At 68.2% G+C, this 15640-nt stretch overlaps 2 protein-coding genes across 5 annotated transcripts; one reads left to right on the top strand and one right to left on the bottom strand.

The window, feature by feature from the left end:
* The first annotated feature begins 596 nt into the window (after positions 1 to 596).
* Positions 597 to 14714, top strand: WNK4 (WNK lysine deficient protein kinase 4). Of its 4 annotated transcripts, none has more exons than XM_076356740.1 (20): positions 597 to 1037; positions 7128 to 7300; positions 7860 to 8080; positions 8194 to 8351; positions 9031 to 9119; positions 9195 to 9414; positions 9491 to 9815; positions 9994 to 10124; positions 10196 to 10263; positions 10356 to 10497; positions 10566 to 10682; positions 10769 to 10924; positions 11248 to 11305; positions 11451 to 11603; positions 12245 to 12366; positions 12614 to 12710; positions 12808 to 13237; positions 13454 to 13656; positions 13815 to 13915; positions 14003 to 14714. In XM_076356740.1, exons 1-20 carry the CDS (start codon positions 597 to 599, stop codon positions 14018 to 14020), a joined length of 3423 nt encoding a protein of 1140 aa, XP_076212855.1. In that variant the 3' UTR covers positions 14021 to 14714. The 4 variants fall into 4 exon arrangements, with proteins under 4 accessions (XP_076212855.1, XP_076212853.1, XP_076212852.1 ...); XM_076356738.1 differs by having other exon boundaries at positions 11780 to 12366; positions 13818 to 13915; XM_076356737.1 differs by having other exon boundaries at positions 11780 to 12366.
* A 185-nt stretch (positions 14715 to 14899) lies between these two features.
* Positions 14900 to 15634, bottom strand: COA3 (cytochrome c oxidase assembly factor 3). The gene is made up of 2 exons (XM_076356741.1): positions 15433 to 15634; positions 14900 to 15346 (listed from the first exon to the last, which is right to left on the bottom strand). The coding sequence occupies exons 1-2, from the start codon at positions 15632 to 15634 to the stop codon at positions 15234 to 15236; spliced, it is 315 nt and encodes a 104-aa protein (XP_076212856.1). The 3' UTR covers positions 14900 to 15233.
* Positions 15635 to 15640: the final 6 nt, after the last annotated feature.

Here is a 15640-nt window from a genome sequence, read left to right as displayed (position 1 = left end):
GCGGCCCCATCGCCCGGAGGCCCTCCGGGGGCGGCGGGCGGGGAAGGGGCTGCCCTGCGGGGAGGGGAGGGCTCGGAGCCCCCGGGTCAGCGCCACGGCAGCGCGGCCTCGGAGCTCCGGGTGGGAGCTGGGCAGTGTCCCCCCGGCCGGGGCCAAGCGGGGAGGACGGCGGGGGGGATGCCCACCGTCCCCGCGGGCCAGGCCGGGTCGGTGCCGGCGCTGCGGGACCGGGGCTGCGGGGCGGCCGTGCGCGGTGCCAGGGTGCGGGGCGCTCGCCCGCTGGGCACAGTCCGTGTCTGCTGCCGCAGTGCTGGGCGCCCGCCCCGGTGTCGGAGCCCGGTGGCGGGGCCTGTGCCCGGTGTCGGTGCCCGTGCCCGGCGCCCGGTGGCGGGGCCGGTGGCGCAGCGCAGGCGGGGGGCGGTGGCCGCGGGGGGGCGGGACCGGGCGGGACGAGGGAGGTGCCACCGGGCGGCGCCGGGGCCGGGGCCGGGGCCGCTGCCCGGGCTGGGGCTCGGCGGTCGTTCTTGGCTGCGGGGCTGCGGCGGCACCAGGTGCGAAGCTCCGCGGGAGCGGCCGCCCCGGGCCAGGCTGAGCCGATGCTGGCGGCCGAGCCCGCCGCCGGCGGAGCCATGTCCCAGCCCGAGGCGGAGCGGGCGGGCGGCGGCTCCGCGCCGGAGCCGGGGCCGGGGCTCCCCGGGCGGGCCCCGCTCCGCAGCCGAAGCCGGCGGCCCTCGGGGCGCGACTCCCGCCGCGCCTCCTCCCGCTTCAACCGGCGGAGCTCGGCCGAGCTGGAGCTGCTGGGCTACCCGGCGCCGGGCGGGGGGCACGGGGGGTCGTCGCCGCCGCCGCCGGGCGCCGCCGGGCGCCGGGAGCCGGAGGAGACGGAGAGCGAGGAGGTGGAGACGCGCGCGGTCGCCACCTCCCCCGACGGCCGGTTCCTCAAGTTCGACATCGAGATCGGCCGCGGCTCCTTCAAGACCGTCTACAAGGGGCTGGACACGGAGACCACCGTGGAGGTGGCCTGGTGCGAGCTGCAGGTACGGCCGCCCGCGGGGCCGCGCTGCCGGGGGCGGGGGGGGGCGGCCGCCCGCGCCTCTGCCCCTGCCCGCGCCCTGCCCGTTCCCGCAGACCTCCGTCCCGGGGGAGGAGGTGTCGGCAGGGGCAGTTGGACCCTTCTGTGTCCAGTTTCCCTGGCGTGGGCAGCGCTCCCCGGCCCTGAGCCCCTCTGCCTGCCGCTGCCTGCCCAGGCTGCCGTGTGGGAACTGCGGGGCATCTCCCCCGGGCTGGAGCCCGTCTCAGAGGGCGCAGGGACCTGAGATCCCCCGTTTCTGCCAGGCACGTCGGCACCCCTCAGCAGTCGGGCTGCAGCAGCAGAGCAGGGCAGGGCACCTGCAGCTGGGCTCAGGCTCCCCTCGCTGTCCTGCGCTGCACCCGTCTCTGCCGGTGCCTCGGTGCCACACGGGGCTCTTGGCCCGGGCCCAGGCTCCCCGCTTAACGCTGCTGCTCCCAGCCCTCCTGCCTGTCACATGCTGTTTTCCATTTGCCTTCTCACTGCCTGCACTATAGAGCACACCGGGGTGCCCGTGCCCCTGGTGCCAGTCCCTGCTCCGGGGGTTTACAGGTGGATCCAGGACTGGCTGCTGGCACTGAGCGCCCCGCTGCCTTTTCAGTGCCCACCAGCTTGCAGCTTTCCCTTTGGAAGGGCAGCGAGGGCAGGGGTGCCCTCTTCTGTGCCGGCCTCTGCATGCACGCCTGTGCCAGTGCTGGAGCTGGCTCCGAGGTTTGCTCCGATAGCCTTCGGTGTGCTCTGGGACACGTGCCTGCAGCGAGCCTGGGGCTGGGCGTCAGTTGGGAGCAGGGTACGGCACGACCTTGCTGCGCTCTGTCTGCTTGTCCTTGGCTGAAGCGGTGTCCATGGGCACCTGCGTGTGGTTTCTGCGATGCTACCAGGGGCTCTCTGCTGGGAGCACCTGGACCTGTGGTTTTCCAGGTCTCTGAGCAGCGTCCCCATCTCCTCTCTGCTGCTGCGCTCCTCCATCCCCTTTGCTGCTCTGCAGCCCGGCAGTGGGATGCTAACAGCGGGACGCTGAGGGCAGCGGTGAAGGTGTTGGCTCCACAACGCCGTCTCCTGCTCATTGCTTTTGATGGGCCTGATCTCGTCCATGGAGGTGCACAGGGAGAGCCATGCCATGGGGCTCCCTTTTCTCCTTGGAGCCCCTGGGAAGCAGCTTTGGCGAAGTCCAAAGTCTTTGACAGGCTCCTGACCCTGGGGTGGCTGCTATGGCTGGAAGGTCCAAGTCCTTGTTTACACAGGAAAACGTGTCTTGCGAGTTTGTTGTCTTGTTCCTAAAACCTTGGTGCAGCTGCAGGCGGCTGCCCAGGCTGGGTCCTTGGGGTGGCTGCAGCCCAGTAGTGCAAGAAGAGATCCTGAGATAGCGGTGGGTGATTTCTGGAGGGGCTGACTGTGGCCTCTTAGCAAGGAAGGTGAGGTCTTGGGCCTCAGCCTGCCTTTGTGGGTTGCACAATTGCTTCAGCTGGCTGCCGAGAGCCGGCTCAGCACTCCCTCCCTCACGCAGCTCCGTCCGAACACTCCTGAGCTCCGTTTGAGTCCCATGTCCCTTCGGGCGGCAGGGGAAGCACCAGCCTGCCGCTGGCAGGGACGGGCTCTCCTTGGCGAGCCCAGGACTTTCTCTGGATGAGTCAGCTGTGCCCGGTGCTTCCCGCCCGGCTAGCTCCGCATCCCTCCCTGTGGGTCTCAGCCCCTCATTGCAGACGTGCCCCAGCTCCCCTGCACTGGCAGCTGGCATGCATAGCGGGGCTGGCAGCACAGCTCGCACCCTGCCCTCCTGCTTGTCCCCATGGCCGGGCTGCGCTGCCCTGTGGGGCCCCTGTCCCCACTCCAGCTGTGTCAGAGCAGCTCCTGCGTGTCTGCTGGTGCTGGATGTGGTGCCTGGTGCCCGTCCTGCAGCCCAGGGCAGGGGCTGCATGCACACGGGGCTCTGTTTGGCAAAGAGCTGGCCATGGTCTGGCAGCAGTGCAGGCAGGGCGTGCCTGTGGCTGTGTGCGGGCAGGTCTGGTGTCTTGCGAGGTGGCTGCCGGGGGAACAAGGCTGCACCCTTCCAGGTGGAGGAAAGGGGGTCAGGAAGCAAAAAAGCTTCTGTGCCCCGAGTCCAGCAGGCACATGCCGGCCCCGCTGCCTGCCCTGCGAGCCTGCTGGGCCAGCGCGGGCTGGAGCTGCTCACTTGGCCCACGGGGAGCTGGCGGGGGACGTATGCGGAGAGACCGAGCTCCTGCCAGGGACCGTCCTGTGAGCATCCTGCGGTGTCTGGGAGACCCGGCAGACCTGGCTCCCCTCCGCCACCCGTCGTCACCCTCCCAGGGGAGCACAGCCCAGCTGTTGCTGAGAGCCCCTCGAGGGCCAGCCGGCATGGGCAGCCCTGGCCCTGCTCCTGTCCCACGCAGCCCCGGTGCCTGCCCCCTGCCTCCATCCCTCCCCCCAGCCCTCTCCCTTCCCCACTTGGTATTCAGCTCCGTCCCACTGACTGCTCTTTATCCAGTGTCTCTTGTCCCAAAATCCATGTCCCATGAGGGGCTGAGAGCACAGAAACAGACTTTTAAAAGTTTGGTTTTTTTCAGCAATCATGCAAAGAATCAGACACTGTGACACAAATACGGGATTTAGAACCACAAATAAAAATGGTTGTGGTTCTGCCCTTTTAAAAATAGCTTTGTCCTGTGTCTTTCACAGTTCTCCTTTTATTGCCTTTCAATTCTAAATGAATACCTAACCTCAGCCCTGACCTGTTCCGGTCCGGAGAGCCTCATCCAACTGCCGTGATGGCTCCCAATCCCAAATCCCAGCTCTCTGTGCCGTCCTCGCCCTGCCGTTCCCTCCCCAGTGCCTGGCGACCTGGAGGCCATTTTTGCCTGTCTCCTGCCTTCCTGTGGGACCCCTCTGGGGACCTGCCTGTCCCTGTCCCCCCATGCCGCTGCCCCCCAGTCCTGAACGCAGTGTCTGTGTTTGCCTCCTGCACGTGTCCCGCAGCCCTGCCGTGACCTGTTTGTGCTTTCCAGCTTTAGACTGGGGACTATTTCTGTTGATAGGTGCTGCGGGCGGTGGGGAAGGAGGAAGCAGGGAGGAAACCGGAGGCCCGGAGCGGGGTCGAGCTGTAAATACCTGGCCGTGAGCGGTTTTCCTGTGGGTCCCCTCAGGCTCCCTGCAGGCGAGAGCAGCCTGGGCAGTGGACGCTGCCGTGCCTCCCCCAGCTCCCTCGCCCAGGTCAGGCAGGTAACCTCAGCCAGCTGTCCTGGGGGCTGCGGGGCACCTTTCTTCCCAAATTCCTGCATCTTCCCAAATCCTGTCTATCACATGCCCAGCCCATCCTGCCTGCGCTGTGGTTGGGAATCATGCTGCGACTGAGCCTGGCGAGGCCCTGGGGCAGCGCCTGGGGCTCAGCCCCACATGGGGCCGGGAGCTCTGCCTGTCCAGGAGATGAACCATGGAGACTGGGGGGATTTGCTCAATGGGGGTCCTGTGGGCTTGGGAATGTGAGCGTGTGTGTGCTCATGCGCCTGCGAGTATGTACGAGGTCACTGCTTGCCAAGCAGTGGGGGGCAGACCCGTGGGGAGGAGTGGTGGGGCGCGGGCACCCACTGCTGCCGTAGTGCCAGGTTCTCTGCCGGGGGGCTCAGGACCTCCCCGCAGCTGGAGGTGCTGTGGCCATGGCTGGAAGGAGGGTGCTGGGCAGTCTCCAGTGCCTGCTCTGTGCCCCGCCACAGCATTGCTATGAACGTCCCTCTGGTGCGTGAGTGCCCCCCTTTCCGGGCGCGACTCTCAGTCCTGCACTGTGGGGCTTCCACAGGCCACCATCGGGACCCCCTGCCTGGGTCATTGTGGAGCTGGGGCCCTGCGAGGGCTGCAGGAGCAGGAGAGCCCTGCGAGGGCTGCAGACTCTGCGCCGAGCACCGGTGCTTCTTTACGCTGGGGAGAGCCTCCTGCCGCAGAGGCGAGAGCTGTCCTCGGCCCCCGTGCCCAGCCCTCCTTCCTCCCGCGCTGGCCTCGGCTCCTGCTGTTGGCCGTGCCGGGCTCCCTGGCAGCCAGCTCCTGGCTCGCAGGATGGGGCTGGACCGCTGCCACCCAGCTCCTCACCCAGCCCCACGCCGCCATCCCCAGCGTCCTCCTCTGCCCTGCATGAGGTGCTGCTAGGAAAGGACACGGTGTCCCTGCGTGCCGTGTGGGGCGGCGGGGCTCTGCTGGCAGCCCTGCCTGCCCTGCCCTCTCCGGTGCCCAGTGCCTGGATGAGCAGCTCCTCCGGCTGGGCTGGGGCTGGATTGGGCTCCACTCTCCGCTGCTGGCACTCGGTGGGGAAAGCATCTGGACGCCCAGCTGCGCAACCAGCTGCCACTTCAGTCGTGTGGGAGGAACGGTGCTGGGCGAGCTCAGCAGTCCTGGCACAGGCTCGGGGGACAAGTTTGGCTCCCCCAGGCCTTGCTCCAGGCACGCTGGGAGAGGTGGCCTTGTGCCAGGGGTTCTGCCTGGGGTTGGTGGTGGCACGGCGGAGGCTGCGCTGGCACAACTGCTCCAAGCGGGGTCCCCTCTCGCCGAGCTGGGAGAGCCGTGGCCACCTGTGACTCCCTCCCTGCCCCTGTTCGCAGCCCGTGTCAGCTTCCCCCGTGCCCTTGCAGGTTTGTGGGGCGCAGTGAAGCCTCCAGGCTCCTCAGTGGGGAATGGGGGGCCAGGGGGACTGAGGGCGGCTGTGGTGCTGGGCAGGGCAGCCGGTGTGCTGCTGGGCTGCGCAGGGGCTTCAGTTGCTGTTTTCCTCCTTGTGTATGAAAGGTCCCATTCATCCTGCTGCAGCAGGGCTCAGGTTCTCATCTGGGCTGAGCCGGGTCCCTGAGCGTGTGTTAAAAGCAGAGGGGATTATGGAGTGGCTCCAGCCCAGCCATGGGGCCGGCTGTGATGCAATGAAAATATTACGAAAGCTGCCCGGGCTGATGGATGGCGGCTGCTGGCCAAGGAGCTGAGCACGGCTCTGGCAGCGCCTGGCAGTGGGAGCGCAGTGGCTGCCTGTGGCAGCTCGGTTTTCCTCAGCCGCGGGAGCATGGGCTGGACGGGGGTCCTGGCTGGGTGGCCCCCGGGCTCTGCAGTGGCCAGGCCTTTTGGGGTCCTGGGCTGCAGTGGAGTCATCGCGAGGGATGCTGCTCTGCTCCTGCTCCTGCCCGGGGCTCAGCACTCACAGCTGTCTGGGCTCAGGGCAGGACCTGGCTCTTTCTGGGTCTAGTCAGCCGGCTCCCCCCTTCCTGCACTACAGGGCCGTGTCCCTCCAGGACAAGGGGTCTGCATCCTCCCCGCTGGCCCCGGCCCCAGCTCTGCTCAGTGCTTGTGTCAGCGCTCGGCTTCGGTTTCCACTTTAATTAACTCGAGCAGAAGGAACATGGAAAAACCTGGGCTGGAGCCTCCCCCGCCTGCTTTCCCCAACAAAGGCCTCATTGAGGCTGGCCCGGCACCCTGCCATGCCGGTGCCCGGTGCTGGGAGCTGGTGGTGCCCCAGTGGGGGGCAGGGCTGTCCTGGGGGGGCAGAGGGGCCGCGGCCATCAGGTCTGCACGGGGCATGCTGGTGGGCAGCGGCTGTTGCAGAGCCCCCGCGCATTCTCTCAGCTGGGTGGCTGCAGGCTGGGGAACCCCATCCTATGGTGGAGTGGTGGGCACCGGCTGGGGGCTAAGAGCAGCGGGAGTGGGGATGGGCAGCCCTGGCACAGGACAGCTTTCACAGCAGGGAAGCACACGGGCTTCTCGATGAACCATCTGTTATGGGAGACTTTGGCCATCCCTCCCCAAACCAGGGGAGACTGGCTCCATCCAGAGCAGCGCTGCAGAGGGCCGGGGTGCAGGGACCGTCCAGGTGGGGTGAGATCATGGTCTGGGACGGCCCCAGGCCCGCATGAGCCCCTGTGCTGGGGCACTGCAGGTCTGACCCCAGGTCTTGCACTGTGTCCACAGCAGCCCCTGCTGCCTCGTACATAGGGAGTGGGGACGAGGATGTGAGGGTCTTTTGTAAGCCAGGGCATCCCCCTGTGCTTGCCGGGGATCCTGCATGCCCCCCTCACCTCCCCACTGGCTCCTGCAGACGCGGAAGCTGTCGAAGACGGAGCGGCAGCGGTTCAGCGAGGAGGTGGAGATGCTGAAGGGGCTGCAGCATCCCAACATCGTCCGCTTCTATGACTCCTGGAAGTCGTCTGTCAAAGGCCAGATCTGCATCGTGCTGGTCACAGAGCTCATGACGTCTGGCACCCTGAAAACGTGAGCAGGGACCGCCAGGTCAGGGTGCACAGGGGAGGAGACGGGGTCTCTGCAGTGATGGGGAGGCAAGAAAGAAGTCTGCACACCCTCCCTGGGCACCTGACATGGGCGTTCGGGTGGGGATGATGGGCCGTGGTGGGCTTGGGTGGGATCTGAGCGGATGACGGGGCAGGGCTGGGAGCTGGAGACAGAAATTGGGGGTCGCTGCTGGATGTTTGGAGACCCAGGAGCTTCACTGGCACTGTCCTGCGTGGGGGTGCTGTGGCCCGGGCACCCCGGTGCCGAGCGGGGTGGCAGCACTGGCCGCTCGCCCCATCTGGCTCCTGGCACTGGTGGCTCAGGGAGCTCGGCTCCTCCTGGGTTGCGTTTTCTGTGCTGCCAGTGCAGAGCCCAGCCGGGGAGGGGACCGGGTGCCCCTGACTCCAAGACACTCTTTGCCACTCGCCCTGCGTGGCACCTGCGTCCAGATGGGCTCAGTATGGCGGTGGGAGAAAGGTGCGCTGGGGCCGGGGCGTGGGTCCAAGCCCCATGGGTCCAAGCTCCGTGGGTCCCTTGGCAGCTATCTGAAGCGGTTCAAGGAGATGAAGCTGAAGGTGCTGCAGCGCTGGAGCCGGCAGATCCTCAAGGGGCTGCATTTCCTGCACACCCGCTCGCCCCCCATCATCCACCGTGACCTCAAGTGTGACAACATCTTCATCACGGGCCCCACCGGCTCGGTCAAGATCGGGGACCTGGGCCTGGCCACGCTCAAGCGAGCCTCTTTCGCCAAGAGCGTCATAGGTGGGGTCCTGGTGTGGCCCTGGCAGGGCCGGGCTTGCAGCTGTCCCGTGGTGGCTGCAGGTGGGTCGGTGGGTCGGTGCCCCGGGGGTGCTGAGCCCTGCTGCTGCCCCCAGGCACTCCCGAGTTCATGGCGCCGGAGATGTATGAGGAGAAGTACGATGAGGCGGTGGACGTCTACGCCTTTGGGATGTGCATGCTGGAGATGGCCACCTCAGAGTACCCCTACTCTGAGTGCCAGAACGCCGCCCAGATCTACCGCAAGGTCACCTCGGTGAGCGGTCCCAGCCCCCGGGCTGGGGTGATGCTGCTGGCTGGTGCTGTGGGCATGGGAGCCGGGGTGAGGAGGCGGGGGGGGGGGGCGGTTGGATGGAGCTGTTGGGCCTCGCTGCTCCCCAAAATATGTCACCATGCAGGTTGTGCAAGCAGCTAAAAATAGTCTGGGCGATGAGAGGGTGCCATGCCAGGGCGCGGGGCCCGCGGAGGGTGGGGGGGCCATGGCTTGGCCAGACCCTGCGTCCCTTGCCCTGTGCCAGACGCTGCCAGTGTGTTAATGGGGTGGAACGGGAGCAGGTTCGCTCGGCCACCCCCTGCCTGGGGCACCGCGGCTGTCCCAGCCGGTCCCGGCCGGCTCCTGCCTGCTCCTGCCTGCTGGCGTGGATACCTGGAGCCCCGGGGTGTCCTGGCCCCAGCTGCCTGTGCAGGCACGCGTGGCCTGGCTGCAGAAGCTGCAGCCAGGCTGGTGGGGCCCTGGGCTGGGAGCCCTGTCCCCACATGTACCCTGCTGCCAGCGGGGCTGTGCCTGGGGGTGCCAGGGGCTGCGGGGCCGCATCTGCCTGGGGAGCATCCGGCGGCCCCGTGGCCCCGCAAAGCCTGGGTTCAGCCCCGGGCCCTGGAAACCCGGTGCTGTGGCAGGGTCTGGCACAGGAGGCGCTGACACCCATTGCCCCCAGGGCCTGAAGCCCAGCAGCTTCTACAAGGTGAAGGTTCCAGAGCTGAAGGAGATCATCGAGGGCTGCATCCGCATGGACAAGAACGAGAGGTGGGGGAGAGCGGGGGCCTGGGTGGCAGAGCCCTCCCTGGCCCCCAGCCCCGTGCTGAGCTGTGCTCCCCGCAGGTACACCATCCAGGACCTGCTGGAGCACTCCTTCTTCCAGGAGGACACGGGGGTGCACGTGGAGCTGGCCGAGGAGGACGATGGCGTCAAGTCTGGGCTCAAGCTCTGGCTGCGCATGGACGACACGAAGAAGCTGCACGGCAAGTACAAGGACAACAACGCCATCGAGTTCCTCTTCGAGCTCTACAAGGATGTGGCGGAGGAGGTGGCCCAGGAGATGGTGGGTGCAGAGACGGAGGGACCCTGAGTGCCGCAGGGTCCCTGCGCCCCAATGTGACGAGCGCCCTCCTGCGCAGGTTGTCCTGGGCTTTGTCTGTGAGGCCGACTACAAGCTGGTGGCCAAGGCAGTGCGGGACCGCGTGGTCGCCATCAAGCGCAAGCGGGAGAAGCTGAAGCGTGCCCAGGACGTGCCATCGCCTGTGGAGCCGGAGCAGCCACCAGGTGTTCTGCAGCTGCTGGAGGAGCTCAAGTCCCCACTGCCACCCAGCGTGCCCGCCCCAGCCACCCCTGGCTCCGGGGACTCCGTCTTCAGCAGCACCTTCCCCCCGGAGCCCGAGGAGCCAGAGGCTGACCAGCACCAGCACTTTGCCTACCGGCACACCAGCTACTCCTCAGCCACCTGTGCGTAGGTGCCGGGTGGGGGGACAGCAGGGTGACCCAGGGTGGGAGGTGGGCATGGGGAGGGTCCCTCTCCACCTCCAGCCATGCTGTGCACCCAGCCCCAAAGCCGTTTCCCGGGGGTGCAAGCTGGGGAGGGGGCTCCGGCTCTGGCCGTGCTCACATGAGCGCTCTTCCGCAGCTGACTGCGAGACGGATGGCTACCTGAGCTCCTCTGGCTTCCTGGACTCCCCAGACCTGGCCCATCGCAGCTTCTTGGCGGGGGACCCTGCCAGCCCGCCACCCGCCCGCCCCACGCGCTGCTTCCCCACGGTGAGCCGGGCCCCATGGGGCTGGGGGTTGGGGTGGCCATTGCGCCGGCTCACGCCGTCCTCTCCCTGCAGAGCATCGCGGTGCAGCTGCCCACCGAGCGCCTCCCACCCGCCAGTGGCTTCTCCTCCCCGGTGGACAGGTGAGGCTGCAGGGGGCTGGGCAGGGGCCAGATGGGGAGTGCAGCGGCTGGGAATGGCTGTGCTGATGCGCTGGCACTGGGGCTTCCCGCAGCTACGCCTCGGACGTGGCATCTGGCATGAGCGATGGCTGCGAGGGGCTCTCAGCCAGTGAGTGGAGCACCAAGCTGCCACCCAAGCGGGCCTCAGGGAAGCTGCTGCGGCGCCGAGGCCGGTCCAGGCTGCGCATCACCAACGTGAGTGCCGCGGGTGCCGGGTGGGCAGGCGAGCGCTCCCCGGGTTGAGCCAGCCCTGCTGCCCACAGATCTCCGACAAGAACGACCGGGTGGTGGAGTGCCAACTGCAGACCCACAACAACAAGATGGTGACCTTCAAGTTTGACCTGGATGGGGACAACCCGGAGGAAATCGCGGCTGTCATGGTGAGCGCAGGGCAGGGGTGAGGGCGGGGGTGAGGGCAGGGGCCTGCCCGGCCATGGCAGGTGCTGACTGGCCCCTCCGCCCCCAGGTCCACAACGAGTTCATCCTCAAGTCGGAGCGGGATGGCTTCGTCCACCGCATCCGAGACATCATCCACCGTGTGGAGACCCTGCTCCGCAAGGACGGGTGTGGTGCCGCCGAGCTGCCCGAGAGCCCTGAGGCTGAGCATGACGCAGGCAGCCCCGTGAGTGCCCAGCCCAGCCCTGCCAGCACTGGGGAGACCACCAACGCTGAGCTTGGCTGAGGGTGCTGCCCAGCCCCCAGGAGCCCAGTGGGGAAGGCGCTGGGGTGCTGGGTCCTCTAGCCCCATGCAGGAGCGGCCCCATGCCTGTGGCTCCGGGTCACTTGCCTGCTCGTGTGATGGGTTGTGGTGCACCCCTGCCTGGCAGACTCACCGGCTCCTGTCCCCGCACACGGTGGGGCCGAGGTGGGGGGCAGCGGGGGCTTGGCTCAGCCTGTCCGAGGTCTCTGCCCCAGTGCTGGGCTCAGCTACATCCCCCTCAGCAGGTGGACCTGCAGCTGCAGGAGCTCTCGCACTCCATCTCCTCCTTGTCCTCGCTCAGCGGTACGTCTCTGCCTCTGTGCAGGCCCTTCCCATTTCCCCCCCCCCAGCCCCGTGCAGGGTGGGTGATGGCCCCAGCTGAGCCCAGGGGGTCCTACGGGGCACGTCCTGCCTCGGCTGAGCATTGGCTGTCACCCCTGTGCCACAGACCTGGGCTGCACCAGTCCCAGCCTCTCGGTCCAGTCCCCTGTCCTGCCGTCGCTGAGCAGCTCCCCGTCGGAGAACGACCTCGCCAGCCCCGCAGAGCTGCCGGCAGCTCCAGCCCATGAGCTGCAGCCGACACTGCCAGGCTCCCCTGCAGGTACCAGCCCTGGCAGGGCCAGGCACGTCTGTCTCTCCAGGGCTGCTGGCCACAGCCTGTGCAGCCGCCGCGCCTTGGCCGGTCCCTCGCCAGCACGGGGCTTGGAGCTGCCTGGGCGGGGGGTAGAGCGGGCTCATGGGTGTTAGGGGCTGCTCCTGCCACTCCTCTCTCCACAGGCTCTGTGCAGACCTGGCCCCTCGTCTCGATAGCTCCCTCCTGGCTGACGGCGTCGCCGGCGCTCCCACAGACCCCCCCAAGCACCCCTGGGGCGCCTGTCCCACCGGCCCTGCCCCAAGCCCTCCTGTCCCCACTGCCGCTCCCCACGTCCCCTGTCCCCAGCGGGCCCAGCAGCCCCCTGAACCCCCCTGTGACCAGCACGCCCTGGTCCCCCACTGCCCCCCTCCTGTCCCTGGCCAACGTCTTCTCCCTGGCAGTGATGAGCATGGCCCACACGTTGCTGCCTGCCGTCTCCTCCATTGCCAGCTCGGGCGGGCACCTTTACCCACCACTGCTGCCACGGCCACAGAGCCTCGTCCTGGGGCCCCCACGCTTCGTCTACCCCGACCCTGCCAGCATGGCCAAGCCAGCCCCGGCCTGTGGTGGGACCCTGGAGTCAGGGGGGGCTGATGTTCCCCCTGCAGGGGGGCCCATGCCATTCCCTCCCCTGGCACCGGCCCCGCCATGCCCCACAGGCAGCGAGGCTGCAGGGAGTCCCCTGCCATCACTGAGCACGTCCATGCTGGGGAGCCTGGAGGGCAGCACGGTGAGTATGGGGGTGACAGGGGCTCCCTGGGGCCGCTTGAGGTGGGGCTCAGTGCTGGGGGGGCCAGGTTGTCGCTGCAGATGCTGCCCTGGAATGGGACAGGGAGCCCCGTGGTGCGGGGAGCCCCTGGGATGTGGGGAGGGCTGAGTGGGAGGTGGGTCCCGGGGCATGGGAGCAGCAGCAGGGTGGGGCAGGAGACATGGGGGGACCCGGGGTGGGGCAGCTGACGGCGCTCGGGTGCCTGCAGGTGCTGCCTGGCTCCCCCAAGCCCAGCCACCCTCTCATCGTCTCGGAGTCGCCATCCCCCGGCGTGCCCAAGGCCCGGCTCTCGCCCATCAGTGAAGGTGAGGTGAGGAAGGGCCTAGGCTGCGCTGGGGTACCGCGACGTCCCCGCCAGCCCACATGCCCCGAACCCCACCAACTGCCCCCTGTCTCCGGCAGAAGCCAAGCCCCAGATCCTGGGCCGGTTCCAGGTGACGCCGACCAAGGATGTGGCTGCAACCTCCCTGGTGCCGGGCAGCAGTGAGAGCAGCAGTGAGGGTGAGCAGCGCAGTGCAGAGCCCGCAGCGAGCGGCTCCCCCTTGCCCGCGGCCCCCGACACAGGGGACAGCTCAAGCAGCGACTCGGACTCAGTGCTGGAGACGGCGGAGCAGGACCCCGAGGCTGAGGAGGCGCTGGCCGAGGAGGGCACAGTGGTGCTGGCGGAGAGCGACCAGGAGGGCCCTGGGGAGGAGGGCACAGAGAGCGCGCCGCAGGCGGTGCTGAGCCAGGTGTGGCTGAGCTACTCCCGCAGCTTGTCCTACCTGAGCAGCGATGACACCGAGAGCGAGGACGAGGAGATCTGGGAGGAGCTGCAGAACCTGCGCCAGAAGTGAGCAGCCCCGCGGCGAGCCGACCTGGGGGCCCTGCGGCACGAGGGGGAGCAGGGCGGTGGGCTGCACCCAGGAGGCAGCGCAGGGGCTGCAGGAGGGGACAGGCCTTCCCACCTGCCCCAGGCAGGAGGACGATGCCCCCTTCCTGGAGGCCCTGGCTTGGCTGGGCGCGGCTCGGCACGTGGCTCGGCTGCCAGCCCCCATCTCCTCCCCAGGCACCTGGCCGAGGTGCAGCTGCTGCAGAGCGCCCAGAAGAAGGAGATCGAGGAGCTGTACCTGCGGATGGGGAAGCAGCCACCGCTGGGCATTGTCTCCCCCGCTGCCATGCTCTCCAGCCGCCAACGACGCCTCTCCAAGGGCAGCTTCAACCCCTCCCGCCGCAACAGCCTGCAGCGCCTGGAGCTGGCGCAGCCCCCAGGTGCCAGCCCCCGCTGCCCCAGCTCCCTCCCGGGGCCCCTGCGGGCTGGGCAGGGGCTGTGGGACGGGGACCCCCAGGGCTGGGGAGGGGTCGGGCCTGCATGGAGCACAGCTCTGTGCCCCCATTGGTGTCCCCCGCTCAGGGCTGGTCTGTCCCAGCAGGCATCATGCGCCGTAACTCACTGAGCGGCAGCAGCACCGGCTCACAGGAGCAGCGGCTGAGCAAAGGGGTGACCTTTGCGGACGACTTTGGCCGGATGGTAAGGGGCGGGAGGTTGATCCTGCTGCCAGTGGCTCCGCAGCGCTCCGGGCAGGCCCCAGCTCACCGCTGCTTCTCTCCTCAGTAGCCGGCTGGCCAGGAGTGACTTCATGAACTACCTCAACCAAGTGCCTGCTGCCCCGGGGGCGGGCGAGAGCCCCTGCACCTCCTGGGAGGACAGCACCAGCCCTGGGGGCAGCCAGCGCCCTCCAGCCAAGCCAGCTGGGTGCCCACCCCGGGGAGCCCGGCCCCCTGCCTCCACCCCTGTGCCCCTTGGCTGTGTGCCTGCGGCAGGGTACCTGCTGCCTCTGTATCAGAGGGAGGGTAGGCCTGTCCCACGCTTGTCCTCCCATTTCCTCCCTCCTTGTGCCCCCCCTGGCCCCCTCCCTGCCGTTCCCAGCCTGTTTGCTCAAGCCCGGCCCCAGCTGCAGGATGCGTGCGAGGCGCTGCCATCCTTCATGGCTTTACTCTGAGCTGAACCGGCGCAAAGCAGAACCACACCCCCACCGCGTCCCAGTCATGATGCATTCCCCACCCCTGCCACCGCGCTGTCCTCCAGCTCTGCCCCGATCCCTGCAGGGACAATGTGTGGGGCCCGACCCAGCCACCGCGGGGCTGCCCTGCTTGCTGCCGCCCTCATCTCGCTCTGCACAGCCGAGAACAAGCCGGTTGCGGAGTGGGAAGAAGCTTCCCTTGGCCCCGTAAGGCAATGCAGCTGGTGCACCAGGAACAGCAGCGGGTGCACTTTGTTACAAACTGATGTCTGGAAAGTGTTTTCATAAATACAAATTAAATACAAATGGGATCTGCCTGTGTCTGTCCGGCGGGACTTGTGGACATTGTCCTTGCTGTTGGCTCACGATAAAAGACAATAAAATGACGAGCAAAGTAGAAAATTCCATCTCGGCAGACACCTGAGTGGGTGGCAGGATCCTGAGCTGGACTCTGGCCACCAGCTGCTTTAACAACAGGCACTGATGCAGTCTCCAGACAGGGTATTTATTGTGGAAAGCGACGGGCACGTGGGCACCCCTGCCCCTCCCAAGAGCGAGCCCCTGGCAAAGACCCTGTCCGCTCTCCAGGAGAAAGGCGGCTGCCTGCAGGGGAGGAAGCCCTGCCTGCAGGGGAGCCCCCCCCCAGTGCACTTCCCTGGACCACGCTGAGCGCCGGGCAGGCCCAGACCACCGCAAGGGCGGCTGCCCCATGCTCAGGGCCAGGCGATTCCCCTGTGCTCGAGGCCCGTCCTGCCGCGCGGGGGCTGCAGCTCACTCACAGGGTTCACCGGGCCCCGGGGCCGGGCCGGGCCGGGCCCTCCGCGCTCAGCTCGCTGCGCTCTCGGCCCGCGCCCGCGCCCGCGCCCGCGCCGCCTCTGCCTCCTGCTCCAGCTCATCCAGGAACCGCTCCTGCGACACCGAGTAGAAGGTGTAGCCATCTGGGGGGGGTGTTAAGGAAAACAGCGGGCGCAGCTCGGCCGCGGCGCGTCCCCCCGGCCGCGCCCCGCCCCGCCCCGGAGGATACAGATGCCGAAGGCCACCGCGCCGATGCCGAGCGCCAGCAGCACGTTGCGGCCGCGGAGCCGCCGCTGCAGGGCGCGCTGGCGCTGGGCGCGCTCCACCTGCGCCATGAGGAGGCGCTGCTCGGGGCTGAGCCCCGGCTCCCGCGCCGGGTCGATGCGCCGCGCGAACGCCGCCTCCCGGCCCGGCTCCCGCGGCGCCGCCATCTTCCC

The sequence above is a fragment of the Aptenodytes patagonicus genome, chromosome 20 (genome assembly GCF_965638725.1).
Source record: "Aptenodytes patagonicus chromosome 20, bAptPat1.pri.cur, whole genome shotgun sequence".
NCBI classification, from domain to species: domain Eukaryota; kingdom Metazoa; phylum Chordata; class Aves; order Sphenisciformes; family Spheniscidae; genus Aptenodytes; species Aptenodytes patagonicus.
Note: the sequence above shows the minus strand (reverse complement) of the source record. Positions and strands in the feature narration are given on the sequence as shown.

Excerpts from the sequence above, each read along its gene's own strand:
- WNK4 (XM_076356737.1), top strand. The coding sequence starts at position 597 with ATGCTGGCGGCCGAGCCCGCCGCCGGCGGAGCCATGTCCCAGCCCGAG. Across the intron at positions 1,038-7,127 it reads TGGCCTGGTGCGAGCTGCAG|ACGCGGAAGCTGTCGAAGAC; the intron begins GTACGGCCGCCC and ends TGGCTCCTGCAG. Across the intron at positions 10,125-10,195 it reads CCACGCGCTGCTTCCCCACG|AGCATCGCGGTGCAGCTGCC; the intron begins GTGAGCCGGGCC and ends CTCTCCCTGCAG.
- COA3 (XM_076356741.1), bottom strand. The coding sequence starts at position 15,634 with ATGGCGGCGCCGCGGGAGCCGGGCCGGGAGGCGGCGTTCGCGCGGCGC. Across the intron at positions 15,347-15,432 it reads CGCGGTGGCCTTCGGCATCT|ATGGCTACACCTTCTACTCG; the intron begins GTATCCTCCGGG and ends CACCCCCCCCAG.